A 25129-nucleotide genomic window follows, 5' to 3' on the forward strand; every position below is an offset into this window, starting at 1 on the left:
TAAGATGTTGCTATAGACATGGTGGTTGCATAGTTCAGTGGTTCTCCACTGGTGTGCCGTGAGGCAAAGTGAGGTGTGCCGTGGAATTTTGAGGAACCCAATACATTTATGCAGACTCATGAAATAGGCTAGAGGACTATTTTAAATACATAAATGACAGCTTCTTGAATAAAAAGCTCAATCAACATCATGTGAGAATATGCATTGCTGTGGTCTCAGCTCATGGACACACTGTATAGAGAAACATGGGCATGAGAATGAACACTCCTGTTATTGCTAGGTTTTGGGGATGCTGGAGAGACACGTAATGTTCGTAATTTTATGTAATGTCATGTTCATTTTTTGTATTGATTTGTTTAGTTAAATGTATTCTCTCTTTATTTATGTTATTTTTGATAGTTGTCGTGTTATTCTTAGTCCCTTTTACTGCTACCAAGTCGGCTGATGATAACGTTGGTCCATTGGGAGCTTGCTATGGCTAGCTTTTGCCCTGGACTGACATCCTTCCATCCATCCATCCGTGAGCGGTGCTGCACTTCACTGTCTGGTCGAGGGGATTTCTCGGGACAGCTGGACCTAGGTTAGCCTCTGCAAAAGATCTACTGCGGCCGAGCTGCTGCTGACCTGCGAGCTGTCATCTGCCATGCCAACTGCTTGGAGTCTGGACTGAGCAGTCTAATGTTAGAAGCTACCGTTACCATTGAAGAACTCTGCAATCTCTCGGAGCATCAAACTGTCGCTGTCAAAAGTCCACTGAGTTGCTGATCTGCAAGATCGCCCATGACTTCAGACGGTTATGCTTCCAGTGATCTCTAGACTGCAGTCTACAAGTACTACTGTCTACTAAGTTACTGAAGGCTTCTACGTTAACGTTATATCCTCCGGGTTGGTCTGAAGACACAGCTGTACGCCATTATTATTGCCATTGGACTGAGTTGGACTAAGTTAACACAGACTTTTCTTTATTTTAATTTCTTATTTATTTATTTTATTACTTGTTAATTTTTGTTTGCTGTCTGTCTTGTATGTCTACCGTTAGGAGTCTCGGGTATGCTGGCGATTACACCACTCCGTCCGGCATCTTTTGTTATTTTGTAAATTTGTTTGTTTGTCTTGGTGTCGCGGGAACGCTGGCGACTACGCCACTCTGTTCGGCATCTTTTGTCTTATGTGTAAATGTCTAGTGTGTGCTGATTATTTTTTTTTTATTATTGTGTTTACTCTGTAAAGCAACCTTGGGTGCTTTGAAAGGCACTATGTAACAAATAAAATGTATTATTATTATTATTATTGGCTACATAATAATGTGTGACATATTTTATAATCAGAAACCATGTGCTAGTGAGTCTTGGCATTTTGGTTTGATCTTTGGTGTGCCTTAGCAAAAGGTTAAGAACCTCTGGCCTAGTTTAATGAGTGTTGATAGTTTAAAAGTAGATAGTTTAAAAGTTGTATGTAAAGTTGTTGATAGACAGATAATGGATGCCCCCTCTGGTGGAACGGAAATAGACCATCTTGCCCCTATAAGGAGATCCAGTATTTTGAGATTTCTCCTATGGTAAAATAACATGGGGATTTTTAATTATTGCACCTGTTAAACTCTTGTGGGGACAAAGAAATCAGAAATGCAAATGTTTTGCTCTATACACTTTTGTCCTCTGCCTTCGAGTGGATACTGTGATCTCCGGTACATTAAGACAGCGGTCTTTGATTTTTGCTACCCCAGAGCTAACTTGCAGTGCAACTTTCCAAAAGTAGTTAGCTTCAATTATCTGATCTCCTTATATGGGCAAAGATGGCAGTTTTGAACTTCAGAGGTCTATACACTCTTAAAGCAAATGTGTTGTCCCTATCTGGACATAGAGATGTGTTAAAAACAATGCAAGTTGTGTTGTTTTCAACACATTTGTTTTAAGAGTGTAGTTATTCTAACAGCTGCCACTTGATAGGACCAGGGGAATGCTGTTATACTGCTCTGACAAGGTGTGCCACATTGTGCATGTGGTGTCCTGCACAGGTACGTCATACAACTGCATGAGGTGGTCAGTCCACCGGATGACCCAGACCAATGACCAATGAATGTGCAGTACAATCCAGGTTCCATTAAGCCCCGTAATAGCATGTAATAGCAGCAATCTAAATGGTAAACCGAGACAATTATTTTGACATCAAGATGATTATTTAATGATTGGCTTATGTCTGTGGGTGCGTCAGTGATATTTTTAAGGTGGCTGATAACAATTTGTTCTCTGGACAAACCATGGTATAGCACGCGTCAAGACAGCCAGTCGGAACAGTCCTCAGCACAGGAGGAGCCACTGGAGACGCAATTCAGGAAGGACCGACTCAGAGTTTGTGCCACTGGATTTTCATGCTGCTGCACCTTCTAAATGAAAATAAGATCACAGTAAAGAACACATGCCTATTCATTATAAATGGGGATGCTCCTTTGGCATAATTGCATATAAAAATGTAAAAAAATGTCTGGTGTACGAATTGCATGAAGCTTATAAAGATTAGTATAGGCTAGTAGGCTATAGGAAAGTTATACAAATAAATGGGAATTATTTCCTTATTCCTTATTTCCTTATTATTACCTTCATTGCAATCCTTTCTATTATAAAACCCAAGTGTCCCTCACAGATAATATCTTGCCCTCACACACAGTGAGGAAGATGGTAGAGGCAAAAAACTCAGTAAGAATCACTGTTGGAGTTATAGAATCACTGTTGGAATGTTATAGAAAACAGTATCATCTTGGGGTCACCAGGCCTCCAAAATATTATTAAAAACTGACCTCAGTGCTAATCACTTATTTAGAGTGCATGGCAGGTATTAGCCTTTCCTGTCATTTAATTACAAATGTAAATGGCAGGAGTTACTGAATGCTACAGTGATTTGGTCTACAATCTTGGTCTGTTGTCAGATAAAATGAAAATGAGCAAGAAACACTAGAAAGTCTGATGTTGGGGGGCTGTTTTTATTCCAAAGGCTCTGAGAACCTCATTACGGTGCATGCATATCATGAACTCCAAGAAAATATTCAATGAAAATCTGTCATCTCTGCCAAGACAGGTCAGTGAACCAAAACACATGTCCAGATCAAAACAAAAATAGCTTACTAAACACAAAATCAAGCTTGTCATCTCAGTCCGCTAATCTAATCTCCATAGAAAAACAGTGGGGGACTCAAAGCTTGTCTTTGTATTTGTTAAAAATATGTATTTCTTTATGAGATATTTTGTTTCTCAGAATAAACTTCCCTTCAAGGTTGGATTTTTCTTCATTGTTTTTAATGTGAGATTATGATAAATCACCAAAAGATGTTTTTTTATACCTCTTTACCAGGGGTGCCAATCATTGTGGAGATCAATGTACATCAATGACCATTTCCTATCACCGGCCATGTCATTTCCTCTTTACAAAAAGTGCAGTCAATGTGGGCTGCACTTGGTGAAAGCAAAACCACATGGTTGTATTTGGTCACTGAAAATGTCCAAGAACTATTCTGATGAGCTAGATAGAATGGCAAAAGCATTAAACACTGAAGTTGACAACAGCTGGACTGAGTGTGACTCTACAAACTACCAGCTGGCTCATAGAAAAATGAAGCGACTAAATGACCGAATGCATTGTCCACAGGAAGTGCTCAAAGTGTTGAGAATTCCCTTTTCTATACTTTCCCATGAAATTTTTATATACTGCATGTTTTGGTGCAAAATAGGGACATTTGGCCCTATCTATACATAGATTTGCAATAGATTAAAGATTTAAAAGCCGAAAGATCTGCTAAATTGCAACTTACAGAAGGTGGCAAGCAAGGCCAAAATAAATGCACAGAAGAGAGGGGAAAAAAAAAAATCAGTAAAGTTAACCTGTGCTAAAACAAAAAGGCAACACAACATCAGAAGACCTCTTTTTCTCCCTAATCCTAAACAAATGGTTCCAGAGTTTTCCTACAGCTTCATTAGCAACAAAAAGACAGTGTGATTTACAAGTATACAGAAAACGTTAACACACCATGAGTGCGTTTTCCAAAACCAAAGTTGCTAACCTATTAGCAAATTAGTTGGTTGGCAATGGGAAATTGCATTGCACCCAACAAAGTTGTGGTTTTGGGAAACGCGCCCCTGCACAGGATTAATAAGGAGCACCAGAGCCGCGGGAGAAGCTAGAGAGGCTACAGAGCAATATTACTTGAAGTTCAAGCACAAAGGCATCTGGGATTGGGAGAGTGCACCCTTGAAAATAGCATTCCTTGCCATGTTGTCCCAGGAAGGTGTAAGTATACCAGCCGTGAAGACAAATGCCAAGTCCATAACGTGGTGTGGTACCAGTCACAAACTGTCTGATTGGAGAGGGGTGACCGAGCAAAAAATAATGATGTCATGAACACACACCACATATTCACACAGAGAGGCAGACACCCAGAAATGGCAGTGCTCACTTTGGAGTAATACGCTAGCCTGGAAGTCAGCCCGAAATGTATCCCGCCCACAAAATTTTAGAGCAGGAAATTTGGTCTGGAGTCACTCCATTGAGAAATCTCAAGTTGCCAGAAATGCCAGTTTGTTTGGGCGGCTTTATACAATGATGGTAAGATGACCAACAGAGTACTGTAGCAGTCATCCATCCATCCACAAATGGCAGCCACTGGTGAAGAGAGATGATTAGATTCCTCTATCGCGGCCATTATACAAGATATTGACAGCAAAATAACTTTAAAAGACAAAAAGAAAACAACAATTGACCTGTCGCTAAGCCCCGCCCCCCATTGTTACCGTGTGAAAACTCGGACAAACAAACCAGACTTGATTAGAAATACATTGTGGATAATGACAGCTGACAGTATATGAAAGCAGGCTTTGAGGACGTTTTGATTGATAAGAGGATTTACTTTCCTCCAGAAGCTATCCAAAGAGACTTAATTATGCTATGGACGGGTGTATTCAAAACTTTAGAATACATACAAGGTGACAAGCAGTTGTGGCGAGTAGCCGTGCAACCTGTAAAAACCAGGTTGAGTTAATAAACTCCATAAATAACCATTAATTTGTCATTTTATGCCTGCTCCCTGTTGTTTCCTATGGAGTTGTCCGAGCTGATGTCCGAGTCCCATTGAGGCTGGACTGTCATTGGCTCATCAGCGTTGTAAGGGTGGCGCTTAGCGACAGGTCATTTAAGGCATTTGACATCCTCAAATTATGTGGGCGGGGTAAATTCGGGCTAGCTTTCAGGCTATGTTGAAACTAGCCCCATAATCAAATCCAAATTGTGTGTTACCAGACTCAAATTCTGATGAGAATTTAGTCTGGCCATGCCAGGCTAGAAATATGCCATACATAACAAAAAATATGCTGCGCACAATCCTGACCCTGGGAGACAAAGTGGACCAGAACAAAGCTTTGCTTCAGGGGCACTGAAGGGAGGGAAAACTTGATTTGCTATATAGTTGAAATATTTATAAATATATAGTTATATTTAACTATATATAGTTTCATCAGACTGCAGGACTACACCATTAAGCTTCTGAATAATTAATTGGTTGATTGAAATTCTTTATTGACAATGTACAAATGACATATCCAATGTACGCTATTGTCAACCGGACAGAACACAATACAGCCCTTAGGGCCTATTCAGACCATAAGCGTGGCGACTGCATGTCAGCTGCGTTACCTGTCCGTTTTCATTTCGGCACCCATGTTAACAGGTTAGAGCATACACACTACCTACGTCTCATGCGCAGATCGAGCCGTGCTGAAAACTCGTGCATGCTAGAAATTGGACCGGCGCCTATTTTTCATGCGACACGCAAGTGTGTTGGAAGGGTTTCCATTCAAAAGAGACAGTGAAGAGATGTTATAATAGGCAGACTGGCCGCATCAGACACGTTTCTGTTATGAATGCACATATAAAACTTGACACAGCAGCCATGGAACAAACACGCAATACACATGCCACGTTTGCGGCCCTTAGGCGTATTTTCATTGTGGTCCTTTTGAAGATGTAAGCTGTGGTAAGTCTAGGCCAATCAGTGTTTGAGGATGTATATATGTCTGTGTGTGTATGTGTATGAGAGAGAGTGTTAGGAGAGATGATGTAATGAAAGGGGGGAATATACAGAATACAACCTATCGATACAATCCAAGCTTGGGCCACTGTAGTTACAATATACATAAATTAGTAATTAAGCCTCAAGCTTTGGTGTGCAACTAGAAGCACAATACAAAAGTAAGCTTTTGTTTTGTTATGTTTTCCATCATACTCACTTCCATGCTGTGATTTTACCAGTGTTTGCAACACAAGACTGTTTTGACCAAAATGTTTCAAATGCCAATTAGAGTTTTCATTTTTTTTTTCCAGTATTCACTTTTGAAAGTAGAGGAAGAGAATAAATCAAAATTGAATGTGATTGCTACATTGAGAATTTGGACAGGAACTAAACAGAACTGGGTTCAGGATTCTACATAACGAGTCTAACTGTGCTTTGTACAACACCGCCACATAGCACCTCATGACTTACACCTAGCATGGATGTTTTTGAGACAACGATGTTTGACAGACTTTGCCCACCCATTTGGCGTAACAGTTCGAAACGGATTTAAAAAAATAATTGTATGTGTGTGTGTAGTGTGGCATGGTCTAACAACTGAAGTCAAATAAAAGGGCTGTGCAACATCTGACCTTGTCCGACCAACAATGTGTGTGATACCACTTGTTGCAGGTAAGCCTATACACCAGCATCCGGTTAAAAGGGGTATTTCAATGGTAAAAGATAGAACTCAAACCCAATTCAAACTCTTTAAGTGCAGTAGTGATTCATAACGAATCTATGACCGGATGATGCGGTGCAAGGTCTGTCTATGGCTGATGACTGTACAGGCTCACCTCAAACCATTAATGCTGTACTGGATGTCTGCATACATTTACCATACAAGAGGCCAATACTAGCAAATACATTAATCATGAGGTTTTTGTGATATTGGAATGCATTGTATTGTGGTATTCATTCTGGATAAGGACAATCATAGGTAATAATAAGTCAATTGCGATTGTAATTGCGTCCTACAGGAGTTACTGCACAACTGTTCAATTGATAGGGCTATGATCTAATATTTGGTCACTAGCACCTTCAGAGGACAGCCAAGGTCATACTGTCAAATGAAGCTCAATACAGTTCATAGCAGGATTTTCTCCTTCTTAGTACATCAGTCAGTCATGAATTCTCATGGATACTATTAGTAGAGCGGCTACAGGAAAAATCGTGCAAATTATGATACAAGCATGAAATTAGGCATGTATGTGCTCAAGACCAATACAATAAAATCTGCCTGATTTGCCATTTTTAAATGGTGGACATTTTCCAAAATGGCCACCATGAAAAACTCTAAAAATTGATTTGTTGTACAGAATTGACAAAGGAAATTATGATACAGCCATGAAATTTGGCAGGTATGTGCTTAAGACCAACACAATACATTCTAACTGATTTTCCAGTTTAAATGACGGCCATTTTCCAAGATGGCCGTCAAAAAATACCATAGAAATGGATTTGTTGCACAGAATTGATCAAGCAAGTTATTATACAAGCATGAATTTTGGCATGAATGTGCTAAAAAAACAATACAATCAAATCTACCTGACTCGCCACTTGAAATGGAAGCCATTTTACAATATGACCGCCAAAAGACTGAATTTAGTCCAGAAGTGAGCAAGAAAATGATGATACAAGTATGTAATTTTGTGTGTTTGTGCTAAAGAGCAATATAATCAAATCCACCTCATTTGCAACCTGACAATGTAATATGGCAGCCATTTTTAAAGATGGCCACCAAATAAGACACTAGAACTTCATTAATTGCAATTAATTTAGCAGATGTGGCCCAAATCAATGTTAACATTCACTACATTTCTGTTTCCTTCTATGATGAAGTCATTGGAAATTCAATCAAGCAAAAATCAAGCAAAAGGCACATAACTGAGATTCAGTGTTTCACAAATGAACTATGTACAAAGACTACAAACCCTGGAAGGGCTAAATTAATCTTAGAAATCTCACTGAGGGACAATAGAGAGCGTATGCAACAGCATCAGGACTGACAGAGCTGTGCACCAACTTGCCTATCTAAAATACGACTGTACAACCAGAGCAGGCGGTAACAGAGCATGTTTTTTTTTTTTTTTTGGTAACTGTAACAAGGCAAAGAACTCGGATGCCAAGAAGAACAATATGGCAGTAAGTATCTCAGCATGGAAGAATAACAGTCCATTTCACAGCAAATGTGAGCATTTCACAGCATGTATCATCTCCTTTCATCCAACCCCATTCAGCAGGATTCCCAATGCAATGTCTGGCCTGGCGATTGTAGTCTGGCCCCAGATGATTCCAGCCTGATAGGCAGCACGTTTCGCATGCTCTCTCAAGGCTGCTCATGTTGGTGGAATCGAGTTGTATGACCTGTCCTTGCGAGCGAACAGGTCCAATCTCGCCTCGTCCACCGTGCAGGCTGAACTTGATCGGTCATACATCAGGATGACATTTTTTTTCCAGATTTGCCATGTCAGCATCAGTCACAGATGCTGGAACATACTTAGTAGAGCAAAGGTTTCTGCAATCTCTGTAAAAATGTTCCATGTCTCCCATGCAGTTCTTTTGCCTTTGCCTCGGAACGACGACACATCACTGCCAGTAAATGGTTACACAGAACACTTATATGCTAGTATGCCTCATATATAATATTCCTGTCTGTTCTTACTGCCCTACTTTGTAGCCTACTCTCCTACTACAAATTACACTGTATATGCCGTTTTACATTTGAGTATATGTACTGTATATCACTCTCGATATCCTTACAATATTTAGACCAAAACTATCTGAATTAAACCAGCCACTGAGGTTATTTGGAATTAATTTTAGCCACTTACAGAGACATTGGACCACTGCTGAATGATTCACTCTGGTCGCCTTGTTTTCTAACTCTGGGGTAATTGTGGGGACAGTCGCAGAGAGCACAAATTATAGTGAGCGGCACATTATTACCATATTATTACCGTTAATACCATTAGCACGTTATTAGTGTTTTTAAACGCCCATATCGAGAAAATCATAAATTACCGTTATTAGCATATTATTACTACAATGGTATCGCATCACGCACCACCCTCCATTGACATCAAGAATTGTCATTATTAGCATGTTATCACCATGTTATCAGTGTGTTATAAGGGGCTTATTTGTCGTTAATAACTGTTACCGCTGTTATTTGCATGTAAAACCAAAAGCAACCTATGCGACCGGAAAGACGGAAGTCATTATTTGTCTATGGAGGGTCGGCGAATAAAGTGACCAAAGTGAATTCGCCGGGAGCGAACCAATCTGGACGACCAGAGTGATTAAGCGATTTAGCAATTAAAAGTCAGCTAATATGATGGTAATGAGCGGTTCGGCAAAAAACAATTGGAATGCTCTTATCTTAGAATGTCCCAGGCTGACAAGCCAGAGCCGTTATGTGATTAGCTAAATCAAACATGTCAATGTCACGTCCAGAGCGAAAAAAGAGAATTCATGACAAAGCTTCTTTAACGACCTTGGCTACTTGGTAGCTGAGGTTGTTTCTGGTGTACACGCATCTTTTGTTTAACAGCAACATCGAGAAAACCATGAATTGCCGTTATTAGCATATTAGTGTCATTGTATTATTAGCATGTCATAACCATTTTATTTGTTTGGGGGGGTGGGGGGTGGCATCACGCAACGCCCTCCATTGACATTAAGAACTGGCATTATTAGCATGTTATCACCATGCTATTTGTGTGTCATAAGTGTCTTATTTGTCATTGTGGAACATTTTTTAATATCTGTATCACTTCATCATTTATGGAAACATATTTAAGGAGAGTGAACAATTATTTACACCAAATTTGCACATTTGAAATTTGCAAATTTCTCGGGTCTTTTTGGACGCCATCTTGGAAAATGGCCAGCATTTCAAGTGGCCAATCAGGTAGATTTCATTGTATTGCTCTTGAGCACATACATGTTGAGTTTTGTGCTTGTATCATAATTTGCTAGGTCAATTCTATGCAATAAATCAATTTCTGGGGTCTTTTTTGGTGGCCATCTTGGAAAATGGCCGCCATTTCAAGTGGTCAGTCAGGTAGATTTGACTGTATTGGTCTTAAGCACATACATGTCGAATTTCATGCTTGTATCATAATTTGCTAGGTCAATTCTATGCAATAAATCAATTTCTGGAGTCTTTTTTGGCGGCCATCTTGGAAAATGGCCACCATTTCAAGTGGCCAATCAGGTCGATTTGATTGTATTGGTCATATGCACATACCTACCAAGTTTCATGCTTGTATCATAATTTGCACGATTCTTGCCAAATTGGCCTTGTAGCCTCTCTACTATATACCTATGTATTACTGTAACTGTGTGTTGTTGGCTCTTACCTTGGGATTTAGGGTCCTCCTTGTTTCCTCTGCTCACTGCTGTAAGCCATGGTGCTATGGGGTCATCGTTCTAGTCTTGGGCTGCTAGTGGACCAAATGTATTGAGGTACATTGCTTCTCACTATAGCTACGTTTTAAACAATTTGGTAAATGCAAGATGTATGCATGTATGAGGGAGATAAATAAAGCCTGGGTGAGTGATTTGGTAAACATGAAAATATAACTTTGTTGATGGTTAAGTTTGCTGTACATGAGAAGGGTGTAATCAATTTTATATCATTAGCTTTAGGCATCTTATATTGTGATTTGATGCATGTTGTTTCTCCCAATATATAAATAAATGCAATATAGCAAAGGACAGGCAGTCTCACAAATATTCTAATGCATACGAGTGGAATATTGACGTTTGTATGCTGGTCTTTTTGTACCTGTGAGGAGATAAAAGTAATGACAAATGACCCTTTTATAATTAACACATACAATGCACATCATCCATGGTTGTGGTGACTATGGTCTTGTCTTCACTCTGTGGACTGTCCTACTTATGACAGCCTCAGACTCACAAAAAAGAACACCTTTAGTTGTATCCAGTTATACAGAAACATAATGAGCTGATTTCTGTCTGCCAAGTTGCCAATTTTCTGAAGAGTTGTTTTTCCCCTTAAAGTATAGGCCTTACTTGCAGGTTATAGACAGATCTCATGGTTAAATTTTTGTCTCACCCATGCCATTTTCTCCCCCCATAGTTATAAGCATGACTCTTTACTTTCTAATGAGGAAACTTTCATGTACAGTCCAATATGATATTAGATGGACATGGACAGGCATAATGACTAACACTAAACAATACACAAGACATCTTTGTTAGTTGGAGAGTCTTCGCTGTAGAGTGCCGGAATGACAAAGAAGCTCTGTATCTCACAGGAATGCGCACAGATGCAAGATTCAAGTGCACTTGAAGAAGCACCAGACCTTTACCTTGTTCAGGAAAGACATTTGCTCAAACTAAGGCATAAAAGTCAGTGTACAGAGTATGAAAGGGCACAAGAAATTTCTAATTCAGAAGCTGAACTTATCACCTATACCAGGAGTTCTCAATTGTTTTGGTTCCAAGGACCCCGTGTGGAGGAGAAAATATTCAGAGGACCACCCTCAGATCAAGAGTGTAACTTGATCTGTCTTTTGTCAACTCTATATTTTGCCTCACTTGACAACATGGTCTGACTCAAACATTTCTCCATGTTCATCAGCTAGCTAGTTGGCAAATAAACCATGGTGGACCAGCAGTAGGAATGGTGCTTTGTTAACTGATTCAAGAGAAATGTTAATGTGGGTGGGAGCAAATAGACACAATTTACTTGTTTTATTGGTGAAAAGGGTTATCATTTATTTTTTAAAATGATAAACACAACTTCATAATTTAAAGCAAATCATTTTGCGGACCCGCAGGGGTCCCAGGACTCCACTTTGCGAACCACTGACCTATACTATACCAAGACCTGCATGAACGTTTTGCTCATATATATGTTATGTTATTTATTTTTATTGTTTTACTTGAGTATTAACAGTGCATTTAAATATATATGGGCCCAGTCATCTTTATAGAATGACAATTAAACTTAGTAAATGATTGTGTTACTATCAAATTGTTTATTTAGACCAGTTCGCTTAGTGACAAATTCTAATATTTGATAATGGCCTCAAAATGCATCAATGTGTCACCAGACATTTCTCATGTACACTCATTACAGTTTATATTAGTAGCACAGCTTTTGAATTATCATCAGTGCACCATTGTATTCCATCATTACATTCACCACTGCATTTCATCAGTCATGTGCTAATACATCGGTTATGAGGGGACAAATAATTCCAAACCCAGGCGGTGACAAGGTAGGAATTGTTATAGATTTAATTTAAGTCATATTCTCTCATCTTTAATATCACAGTTGTATAAAAAAGTTTTAGTATCCTCAATTGAATAATCAAACAATTACCGGTACAACTATGCAAACACTCTTCAAACTGCAAATGCCAGACCTTGAGAGCCTCTTTTTTTTCTTTATCTTTTTTTATAACTGCCAACTACAACATACACCATTACACTTCTGTCATCTAAACTACATCTTTGTGGAAAAATATGTGCAATTCTTTTAAGACTACCTAGACAGTAGGCTAATGGACAGTAATGGAGGTAAAACAAAGCACATGGCTTCCATTGTAGTGTTCATCTTGAAGAATCTAGGACGTCATCATGATTTCTAGGGTGTGCATCACTAAACCATTCCTGTGCCAAGAGCGCCACCTTGCTTCCAACATTTCCTCTTTTTTTGTAATGCTCCGACTAAATGGCTCTAACGTAAATGATTGCCCTTTCAGTTGGCTACACAGCATTGAAGTATTTTACAATGTAACTACTCAGCCTATAAGAACCATATTTAGGCTACAGTACTGGCGAATGTTTAATGTATAGTTTGGTATTATGTCCTCAAGACAAAGTCTTTCAAGACCTTAATAAAGTAATCAAGACCTTAATTTCCTTTAAGAATTATAATTACTTACTTTGGTAAACCATGCCTCAAAAATGTGGATTGTTTTAATTGTTGTGTTGTAAAATGAGCAGGCCTACAGGTTGTCATTTAACGTATCCTATCGATTGACTTAATTGATGTAGTCTAGCCTACTCAAGGGAATATGAGCACTAACTCATGTGACACAACACCGCTGACCAAAAGCAAGCAAATTCTGTCCCCTCTGACATGTGCGAGGCCGACAGATTTTTCGTTTGTAAGGCTCTGCCGCCACCTTGTGGAAGGACACTTTAGCTACGTGTGCACAGTCAGTAAATCTCTCTGTTTAATATCTGGGGTCCAGGGACGACGGCGAATCTAATCTGAATCTTACATGAGGCAATAAAAAAACTATATTACTTCCTTTAAATGAAAGCCTCGGTTATTATGGCTTGGAGATCCGTCGTTTACTTGGAGATGTACATGATAAGAAGTGATTTATGTCGAGGTTCAAATGGTCACGATTACTGCGATCTCTGGAGTCCCGAGTGCATATTTCCTGAAATATTACATTTTAAGGCGAGTAATATCATTATCCACGGGGCGAGCTGTATACAGCCAAACCTATTTGTTTGAATAAAGTTGTTTCCCTCTTCAGCTGTACCGCGTTTTATCTAAAATTGGTTCCTGGAACGCTTTTACCCCTGCATTGGCATGAAGGAGCAACATATTTGTTGTGAGAGCAAAAAAAGCCGATTGAATCAGTTGGAAGAGATCACAATAGCCCGTGTGTGCTACAGCGAATAGGCCTAATCCTGAATGCCGTCTTTTAACACATGCATGTCCCCTTCATTCTCTCACAACGTCACTTACGCATAGGCTAAGACAACAGCTTTGCACTTTTATCTGGGGCCTATAATTACCTTTCTGATACTAAGGCGATAGTAGCCTACTGTAGTCCTACAGCAAAACAAAAATAGGCCTACACATTGAGCAAAAATAATTGGCCATATTCATGTTCTAATTTGAGAAATAAAAATAAATTGTATGTGCATTAATGGGGCAGATGAAAATCCAGGTGTTATTTGCCAGTTTGCTGTCCATGCTAATTTGATCTTTGTGTTATGAAGGAATGCATGTTACCACTGCGGGTTATTTCTCTCAGAAGATGTGGATTTTTAACATGGGCTGTCATAGTAGCAAATAACGCTAATTCATAAACAGTGGTGATTTTCATTATGATAAAATACCAATCAGCGCGACACCAGAAACGCAATCAGAAACTTAAAGTACCCATGCAGAATGAAGCGTTTCGAAATAGTTTTGTGGTTGGCTACTATGGCCACAGACTTTTGAGAGCAGACAATAATCGTTCTCTTTCAGTTGTGTGGAAAGAGGGGAACAAGGGAGGAAAAGAAATGAGAGCGCCGTTGTTAGCATTGCTATATCAAGGAAGAAGGACTCGCTGTTATCGGTGAATGGGGTTGCTTCTTTCCAGAATAGATATAGCGCGAATTTTTAATTCGTTTTTCTTTGAGAGACAACAATGCGGTGTTTGAAAGCTGGACACAATTTGGGTTTTGTGCGGGACCCCTTTCTCCTCTCCCGGGCCCAGCTGTCCATATGGAATACAACATGTACAACAAGGACCACAATGGCCCCAACTGACAGGCTCAACAAAAACCCAAGGATACATCTCCGTGACTCGGGGATGCTCTGGTCGAGATAAAGGAAGTGAATAGCAACAAGGAACCCCCCCACTCACCCCCGTCTCTCTGGCTCTCCGGCCAACACACTTCTCTGCCCCTTGTTAATATGCACGCCTCTAACATCCACAACAACCAGCCCTAATGCTTTGTGTGCTTTCTGTGTTGTATACTGTATATTGTGCAACTATGGACTGCCCAAAAGTGCTCCGTCACGGTGTCGAATATCAGGCCAATAGGGGGAACACTGATGCCTGCCTGGTTTACTTTGACGGCATCCTCGTGCCATTGCCCTCAAGATATGAATTGGTAAACAAATGTCTCTTGACTGTCCAATATATTTCCCTCATCGAATTCCTGAAAGTCCACATCATATAGTTACAAAAACAAATCTACAAAACATATACTGCGTAGGCCTATTTATGTAGGCTTCCCAAAAGCAAATTGATGATCTTTAGTATCACTTGTAGCTGCCATATAATATAACAAAAGGTTGAAATAAAAATACCAGGCCTACGCAATATGATGTTTTGAAGGTTCGGGAATTTGACTTTTTAAATGACCAAAATCTTGTCTGCCGAAGAGTTCTGTGAATAATTAGCCACGTATGCCAATTTAGCAGTTTATTCAGTGATAGCAATGGTGCCACTACATCTGTTTAGCACAGCTTTATTTGCTCAGAGTGCGGTGGAGATTTTGCAAGGAACACTCATATTTACCTACTACATTAAATCGAATCCGATAATGTTTCAGAGTAGCCTTGTAGGCTAACCTAGAAGTTATTTTCTTTTCGTCAAAAGGCAAACGGAGAGTCTGTTATATGACAACAAAACTAGTTGTGATGTATTAAATTATTCTTTAAATAACTATTTTATAACTACTAAATCAGCATATAGCCTACATTGCATGGCACCCACTGATTATTGTTATTTTTGGTTTGCTTTTTAAATGTGCCATTTGAACACCGTTTTTTCTCGAGCACCCGAGGTCCATGAAAAGGAGAGGCAATGAATGAAAAGCTTCCTGGCTGAAGGAGCCCTCTTACATTGAGTGGATTTTATCCCCAATTCACAAAAGTGACTTTAGCCTTCTTATTTCTGAAGTGTTAGCATATATAAATTTAGAAAATCCAGACTGACTAAAAAGACATAGCCTAGAAAATAAAGACGACGTGGTCGGTTTCTTTTTGGGAAAGCTATGCGTAAGACCTGATATTATGTTTTGTTGTTGTTTAAAAGCATCTTAACTGTAAGGAGTAGGCATGTGAATATATGAGCTATTCGTAATTCCATATGTAACACACGCAAAACAAAGCATACTTTCTAGAACACCATTTTTATTAAAATCCTTATAAAAATGTTCGGTTTCTCGCAATCAACGCGCGTTTTAATTACTATTCACATAATTCGATGGGTCAGTATTGACAGCTTTGACATTTGTCATTAATTTTAACTTTCAATAGTACTTTCAATATTCCATGTCTCCAGCTACACGCCCTGAAACATAACTGTATTGCAAACAATTGCCACAAAAATATTTACAAGGAACAGAAACCAAAGTAATTGGCTAAAAGTTGCCAGTATTTATTCTTGGCCATAAATATTTTCGGTCCATTGTAAAAGCACGAAATAAAATTTTCTGTAATTATAAAGTGGTTTTATACGTGCTGGGGACACGAAGGACAAAACATTTCTACAACACACAAACATACTTTACAAAATTTCACAAGAGCATTGACATTCTTAGATCTAAGGAGAGGCTGGACCCGGTTTGCTGAACGGAAAAATGTAAACATGACGCATACGTCAGCCTCTAAATGAAACGGTTGAAATGGGTCAAGCCGCCAAAAAAAGTCTTTTCCTTTTGTTTTGTTTGTGAAACTCAAACCCCAGTCCCAAAATCAAGCCCATCCATTCAGTCTGATTCACCAAGTCCACTGTTGCGTTTGTACCAAGTGATGTGCCGAAGGGAACTGTGGTGTAGTGGCGGCGCTATAATGGGCGTTATATTGCATGTGCTGGAGGGACTGGGCGCTATATGCGGAGAAGGGTATTCCAGCCGGAAAAGTGGCCGCCAAGTCCTGAGCTTTTAGCGTGTGGCAGGGTTTACCATCCCTGACTAATACAGGGACGGCCACCCGTCGTGGTGAGGGGAGATGGGTCACTTCCATACCTTTCTCAGCGCGAGCCCTCTTCATTTTGTATCGGTGGTTCTGGAACCAAATTTTCACTTGCGTCGGTGTCAGGCGAATCAAGCTAGCGAGATGTTCTCTCTCGGGTGCCGAAAGGTACCTCTGTTGCCTAAAGCGGCGTTCGAGTTCGTAAGTCTGCGCCTTGGAGAACAGCACTCTCCTCTTGCGTTTCTTACCGGAGTCGCTGCCGTTGCTTGAAGTTTCCTTGTCGTTGTCTGGTGATTCATCGGCGGAAGGCTCTGGCGATTTGGCTGATGAGTCTTGTGAGTTAGCGGATAGACCATGCACTGCGTGGGAAAACACAATGAGCATCCTTCTTCTGGCGCCAACATCGGAATCTAAGACAGTATATCTTTTATGTTTCATATTTGCAAATCTGTAGTCCAAACAACCTAACAAGAGGCCAATCACATCACATAAACATGCATTTCTTTCAGTCGAGCTATTTAGAGAAACCTGTTGTTTGAGGTCTAGTAAAAGTGAATAAACTTGTCGATGCATGTTTCTAATGCACGAATTTAAAGATAAGTAGGATACGTAGACAATTAATGTTAATGAATTGGCCAATATTTGACAATGACAAACAATATTACTATGAGTCATGAAATTGATTTCAGAGAATGTTAAACGGTGACCACAGAAATAAATGCAAAATGGCATAAGGTATAGACTATAGGGTTGAAGCTGGGTCACGGGAAAACATCGCCTTAATTCGTATGAGTTCATATTCTTCCCAGCTTACGGCATGATAATCAACTGCACATCAGTAGCCTGAAAGATCACTCGGACAGTCTTACCGACATATTCAGTAATACAAGATTATTTCTTTGGCACAGAGACAGACAGTAGCCTACTTGTATTGTTTAGCACAAAATTAAAAGTAAACAGTTCCAAAGATGTCTGAATTAAGTTTCCATTCTTGAACGGTACTTACATGAATACTGGATGCTGTCTGTGGTGGCAAGCCATCTTGTGTAAGGATTGTCACTATTATCATAAAAGGGGTTCTTTAAAGGCAGATTTTGAACACCTTCAAGTGGACTTTGCACCAAAACTCGAGGCGTTTTTGTAGGTTCCGATCCCTCTGTGTCGTCCTCCGCTCCAGTGATAGATCCTTCTTCATCGTTCGTGTCAGGGAGGTCCAAAATGTCCTTTACAGAAAAGCCCGTCTTTGTGTTGGTCAACGACATAGTCTGGAAGAAATTATTCAGGAAACTTTGTGCACCAGTTTGGAAATCCGCTGTTTTAAAACAGAGAAACAGAAACGCACACAGTCCAAATTTGATAAAAAATGTCAGTGTCGCAGAAACGCTGAGCTACAACAGATACGGCAAATCATGAGGCTCAGTCGATAACCATTGCCTGACAAAGTGATGGTAGCGAAGGAATCAGTTCAGTAAGTCCAGGAAGAATGCCAAAGTGGCTGAAGTGCTATATCTGGTTCATGGATATTGTGCTACCGCTGGGTGCTAGGGCGAAATAAGCCATTACCGGGATGTTCAGTCCATATAAGGTTGGTCTCAACACATGAACCTGCAGTGAAAAAGCATTAAAAACGCAAAAGGTTGGCCACGTGTGGGCGGGTCTTAGGAGTCAAGTGGATGAAGACAGTGTTTGCAGATGTGAAATTGTGGGTTTTGGGGAGATCCGAGCCTCTACCATTGGTGCTTCAGAACATGATGAGTGGTATAACGTGTCAATTAATTACAAAGATGGGGAGGGCCTTTTTTACACCCTATTTACATACAAAGGACCTCCAAGTAGCTTTATACTCAGGATACTTGAAAGCACGTTTTAACAAATTGCTCCAGAGATTACGTTTGCGCTACTGTCTACTACTAAAAAATATTAATACAGTAATGTCAAAAAATGCATGTTGCTACTTTATTAACTCTAAAATCTTAGTCTGAACATGTGCTTCCGTACATTTCAGATCAATAATTTCCTATCGTTCGAACGGAATGCCAAAGCTTTACAAGGGATTCATTTATGTAAACATTTTGGGTCAATATTTTGGTTTGAGTCTAAGGAACACGGAATGTCGTTGAAAATTAAGACATAGCTCGTAATATTTCGACAGGTGAAATATTCAATTGGCGAACATATAGGTGGAATTATCGACAGTAACAATGATAGTCTATTATTATTGTGTTAATAATTGAAACCGTCATGGCATTTTGTCGACTTTTTCTATTATTTCTCTATTGGCTACATTTCGACAAAGTTTGCTTTCTACTCTGAAGTAAGTTATTATGCTAGGCTATATAAAAGTGGTGCATTATTCAACCTAAATGTTTGCTTTTCTTCACACATTTGGCAGTGCGTCTGGGCACTATAGCAGCATTATTCTTGATCCTAGTTTTTTTTTCTCAGCTTAGCTACATTTTTTTCTTCCTGCTTTCCCTCCCCTCTGCCTTCTATGTCGTATGTGATGTGGGTGACAATGTTGCACGTTTTTGGCCAGTCTTCTGCTCATCCTGGGTGGTCGGACCCGGGCAAACACAAATACAAACCGATTGCTAAGCTGCAGACAATGGGGGAAATGTAGACAAATGTCCGGCTCCTGTTGGAAGCCTTTGTCCGGGTGCAGTTTTTGCATTTATTTCAGGGGCGAAATAATAGATGATTGACGCCTAACTACAATGCGTTCTAACTGTTTGGAATAAATCTGAGGTTGTTCCTAGTTGTCATGGCATTCAACCGCTTTCAATGGACTATCTCTTTATTCATTTCTGAAACCTTCCACAATATTAAGGAAAGTCCTTCATCCCTCTCTGTATCTCTCTCTCTTTCTCCCCCTCTCTCTACCTCTGTCTCTCACTCTCACCCACCCACCCACTCACACACACACAAACACACAGACACATTAATTTGCTCTCTGCCTCTCTTGGGTGCAGGCGAGGACTGTGTCAAACATCTTACCCAGTCCCTTAACGTCCTATTTACCCTTGTTGCTAAACAAATAATGTCCAGCACACTTTGTTCAACTAGTCTTTCGTATGTGACCGTAGTGAAGTGTCATTAAGCCTACCCATCTTGGAAAAAAATAGACGAACAGATTATATGACGAAATTGCCACATAGTTGCATAGTGTTTTCTCATTGTGTGTTATACGCATAGGCTACCTGTACATACGGCTTCTAGATGCATGGCGGCAGTATGATAAGAGGCAGAAATCGGCCCATTTAAACCACTACCATTTAATTTCACCACATGTATAGGATAATATTGACCTAATATTAAACTTCATAATGCGCATCCATAATTAAAAGCAGCTGCTTTTCCCCACGACTTAATGTTGGCAATGAATTACCTGTAAGTTAAATACTTCACCAGCATAGTATCTGCTAGAAATTAATCATGCAGCAGTCTTAGCTGCAACGACAATGGGTCCATTGAGCTGGCGTGAAAACGCACGCTGACAGAGCTCCACAAGGTTACTGGCTGACCCTCAGTCCCGTGATGACACACAACCAGATATTTTAACGCAAGACCAAAATACGACAACTGTATTTCTGGTAGGCATACTGTTAAACTAAGAAGTCAAAAGACTATTTCTAAGCAGTTTATGGTATCTTATGATGACTTGGCATTAGATCATTTTCGTTTGCAATCTTATCATTGGAATTATGAATCCACGATTAGTGTTATAATATATTAAGCTGCTTGTTAGGCAACTTGGTGTTTCTTTGTCCAATCATGATGGAAAAGGTTATCGCAGTTTTTGGTTATGCGAAACATGGAGCAAGATTCGTGGTTTGCATACATGTATTTGAACAAGTGAAACTGAGGGTTTACGAAAGGAGAGCTAAATGTGTACTGACTAAGTGGGCGCACTTCACTTGAAGTGCCATCTCCTTATGTTTACCTGTTTACTTTCCCAGGTAGCTCTGAGAGGCAGTGCGCCTATTCACTCGGAGAATAGACCAGGACGTAGTTTGCTATATAGGTTCAATCGTGTTTTCGAGGGGTAAATCACAAAACATGAGTGGAATCGAAGGTATCGTGCACGCAGGGCAAACTGCCTGTCACTTGAGGTAAACTCACTTCCCTGCACAACTGTTCCTTAGATTGGAATACCGCAGCCTATTCTGTATCCTAAATTATAACGAATTGTGCTGATGTCACTATAATTACCATTATTATTATTATTATTATTATTATTATTATTGTAATAGTAGTAATTAAAAATAATATTATTTCAAAGCAACTTTGTGGTTGGAGTTCGATAAAGTGGAATTGTCTTTGTGTGCGTAATTTTACCGTTTTAAGTATGCTGAAGAGCGACTACCTCTGTATGACCCAAGTGTGGAGCACAAAAATTATGACAAACTTGGTAATGACTGATCATGTAAGCATACAATATTGTCGATATATTGCACTTGTGGTAGCCTAACCAATATTATATTGACAAAATGACTAAATTTAATGGACATAACTAGCCTAAACATAACTATATAGAAATAAATGTTCAAAATTCAATATTCATTATTTTTGCAGGCCTATGGCTTCTTGAAAGAAACTTGTCGCTTAACATGTTGACTTTCAAAGTGTTATAAAATATAAACTTCAATAATGTATTGGGGAGATATTCTGTGATCATTATGAGAGCTAAACAGCCGACTGCTGGCACGGAGTAGCCCAAATGGGTGCGTAACTCTCTAGGCTTATCTATTCAAAGGCCAGAGTAAGCTATAAGAAATGGAAATAATAAAGGGGTTTAATGCCACAACATGTTAGGCCTAATTAATTTCGTACGATAACGTCAGAATCCATGGAATTTCAGATTATCCACATTGTGTGTACCCTACCAAATTTAGGAGGAAACTATTTGCCAAAAATGAATAAAATAATTTCTTTTGTATGGTCGATTAAATTAAGTATCCAATTGAATTGAATAAGACCGCTAGGGGAAGATGTCTTCAAGCAGTGATCATTTCCTTTCTGTAATCGCTGAATTACAGTGTCCCATTGCCCGGGGGTGTCGGTTATGTTTGATAAAAATAAACCTTCTTTTCCCCTCAGATGCTCATAACAAATGTATAAACTGACAACTCAGCCTCCCCAGTTAATTCTATGATTAAAAGCCAATGCGTGCAATCCATTGGTTTCAATGGTAAACCTGATTTTTGTGGAGCTAAGCCTTAGCCCGAGGACAGTGCCCTGGAGCGCACACCATTTGTTGCAGTTTGATGCCAGGAACGAAATCCAAGCACCTTTCGCTCCAAGGCAAACGTCGAGCCTTTATTCATCTCCCCGAGTCTAATGATTAAACATGTCACCACGAGATTAGCGCAGCGCTCGTGCCCAGAAGAAATGCCTTCATTTGTTAAACTACCATTTTATTTGCAACGGTAAATTTCACGGCTTGCACTGTGAAATCCGGCGCCTCTCCCCTCCCGTTTTATCATCAGTTCCGAAACAAATTGCTGAAAAGGATTATTATTTTAAATCACTCCTGTTTTCAGTACCTCGGCATCCAACCAAACGGGATGCACACTTCTTTTGCGCCCCCTTCTATTTAATTAACTATACATCATCGTTTAGTTTCTGATCAATCAAAATAAATATTTAAATGGCAAGTTATTTATCAAAGCACTCACGCGCGGCAAAAAGACATAAAGACGGGGTAAATTTCGACGTTCCTTGTTGTTATACATGACATAAACTAACCATGTCCTCATCCAGGGATGCCGCTTCGCTTTTAATGAGTAGCCTAGACTCCGAGAAGGCTACACAGGAGGACCAGTAGAGTTTGATAGAGGCATCCGTAATACTCTAGCGAACTCTGCTGACACAGCTGCGAATCGTCTTGGTAAAAGCACATTGTGGACAAAGGACTATGCATCTTCACTGCTACGTGGTTCGTGACAGGAGTGATGTTTTTTTTTTTAGATCAGAAATATGAGCCCCAACAATGACCGAATCTTGTGGATACGCTGTGATATTACGTTATGCAAATAATAAGATATTCTATAGGCTACTAACAAAGTTGTGTTGGCCTATTTGCTTTAAAATAAATGGCCTACCGGAATGGGATACCGGTAGTGTGACTCATATAACGTTTAGCATTATGGTGTAATGTTCAATATATTAACTATAGCCCTTTCTGGCTAAATTTAAAAACACAAATGGCTAATTTAGTTTGGGGCTCGCAATGATCAACTCTTGGGTAGGCTATCTGTTTTGTGAAATTATCGTTTTTTGTTACCATGACACGCGATATTTTATGATAACTTAAATATCTTCAAGATAACTAAATTTCTTGAAAACTTTAGTAGCCTACAAGTGAGGAATGACATGTTTAAGCTACTTGCGAAAGTGCTGTACGTGTTAGCCTCTACCGTTAGGAATTGTTTTGAAAGGCCAATTTACCCAAACCAGGCAAGGCAGTATAACAACAGTACCCATTTTTTAGTTATATTGTTTATGTTTAAGGTATAGGCTATTGTCTAACATAGTGAGCAGTGAGCACAACCTTGACATCTTACACTTTACCAGATATACGTTGTAGCCAAATATGCGCGCGCACGTGCGCGCACGGGTACACAGTACACACACACAAAACATAGCGTCCTTACAGAACGCAGTGTGACAAGAGGTTAGATAATATGGCATTCTACTCACCTGGCGACTGACAGAAGGAGCTAAGTGGTGCTGCAGCTCGCGTTAAGAAACCGCTCGGTTAATGAAATATCTCCAAATGGAAGTCAGGAGTGCATGCACCGATAAGCCTTATGCGCTTTATATACCCAGAGAGCAAGTGCTCCTCTTCTGATATTGTCCAAGTGCGTTTGCATAGCTGGCCAAGTGGCTCTGCTCTAGCTGTCTCGCTAACATTACGCCGTGTTTGTTTTCCCCCTGCTATGACGTGTGACAAAATACTGACCATATGTTCATCGGCAATAAATTGGTATGAGAGCAAACATGACCGCCTACAGGCAACGCTTTTAGCTGATTCGAGCTTAGTTTTCATGCAAGCACTACCTGCAAAAAGTGCTATTTCAATCACGTTCTTCCAAATCAATCTTTATAAATATTTTCCCCAATTACTCTTAGTCAATGGCATAGCATATAATACAGTGACAGTCGGTCAAAAAGAGTGTGTGAGGCTTTTAACTTTTAACTTTATTGAACTAATCGTTGAGGTACTGTCCCGCAGAAGTACTTATCTAATAAATCGCTTGGTAACCAGGAGGCTACACAGCTTAGGGACCAGATGTGGCATGTTATTTGAGGCAACATCACCGTTTATTCTAGATACCCCGGTGCAATGGTTGATATCCAAGGTCAATGAAATCCCTCTCGAGCGCAAGTGATCTTCCAGTCTATATATTTACATGCGGTAGGTTTCTTTTGAAAATCAGAGTGGCCTCAGGGATTGACTGCCTAGCGCTGTCTGGTAATAAAACGTTTAGGCGCTTGCAAAGAATGGCTTTTTGCGTGAAATGTCTCAAGATTTCTGCTTATATTTTAAATCCATTTCTGATAGAATTGTGGACTTTATTATGCTTCAAACCAACCTGCCTCTCTCACCTCCGTGCCTGCCAAATAAATGTTGAAGAAAGCGCCCCCCCCCCCAGGTGAATATTTCCCAGGTTTGTAAATCCTGATTCCTGAGATGTTTTTCAATAATTGTCTGACACATACTCAAAACCTTTCCGTTCTCTTGGATACATGGGCGTTTCTACAGTTCTACACAAGATTCTAGTTTTCATCAGATACAGAAATTAGGGTTTTCATTGTAAATCTAACCTAGGAAGGATATACTTTATAAGTGAAGCCTCTTACGTTTTATTGGCATATTTTCAACATGACTGCTCTTTTGAGAAGGCAATAACAATTCATGTGTGGAAACAAACCTAAAGATGTGGGATAGACATTATGCTACTTAAATCATGGGCAAGTCATTTGTTTTATTTATTATTTTGCCATTTATAATTGTAAATGTTCAGATTGGAAAAACTCTGATTGGATTTAGCATGACAGCAACACAGGAATGTTTATTCCCTCTGAGGAAACTTTGCCCTTAGTGAGGCCAATGTGTCCTTTTTGTATAAGCAATTGGTAATGTTAGGTGGAGACAGATCTGACAATGATTGCAGACATCAAAGTAATATGAAACAAATATCTACCCTACTATTATGAAAAAGGGAGGACAGCCTGAATCACTGAATCAAGGCACAGTGATTTTATTCTGGATGGTCTGGAATCCTTGCATGATAATAATGGTGTTGCCAAGTACTTCAGGAGCAGCTAACAAT

General features: G+C 39.7%; 1 protein-coding gene across 4 annotated transcripts; it reads right to left on the reverse strand.

The window, feature by feature from the left end:
* Positions 1-16039: 16039 nt before the first annotated feature.
* Positions 16040-23758, reverse strand: nkx2.2a (NK2 homeobox 2a). 4 transcript variants are annotated; one of them, XM_042072525.1, is made up of 3 exons: positions 23493-23758; positions 17800-18058; positions 16040-17203 (listed from the first exon to the last, which is right to left on the reverse strand). In XM_042072525.1, the coding sequence occupies exons 2-3, from the start codon at positions 18053-18055 to the stop codon at positions 16599-16601; spliced, it is 861 nt and encodes a 286-aa protein (XP_041928459.1). In that variant the 5' UTR covers positions 18056-18058; positions 23493-23758; the 3' UTR covers positions 16040-16598. The 4 variants fall into 4 exon arrangements, with proteins under 4 accessions (XP_041928459.1, XP_041928458.1, XP_041928460.1 ...); XM_042072524.1 differs by having other exon boundaries at positions 17800-18105; XM_042072526.1 differs by lacking the exon at positions 23493-23758 and having other exon boundaries at positions 16040-17152; positions 17800-18384.
* Between the last annotated feature and the right edge of the window lie 1371 nt (positions 23759-25129).

Source organism: Alosa sapidissima, chromosome 19 (assembly GCF_018492685.1).
Source record: "Alosa sapidissima isolate fAloSap1 chromosome 19, fAloSap1.pri, whole genome shotgun sequence".
Taxonomy (NCBI): Eukaryota; Metazoa; Chordata; class Actinopteri; order Clupeiformes; family Clupeidae; genus Alosa; species Alosa sapidissima.

What these genes read in the sequence shown, in the direction of transcription:
- nkx2.2a (XM_042072525.1), bottom strand. Translation starts at nt 18,055, where the DNA reads ATGTCGTTGACCAACACAAAGACGGGCTTTTCTGTAAAGGACATTTTG. An exon ending in AGACAGCATCCAGTATTCAT is followed by an intron (nt 17,204 to 17,799) that starts GTAAGTACCGTT and finishes ATACTGTCTTAG; the next exon opens with ATTCCGATGTTGGCGCCAGA.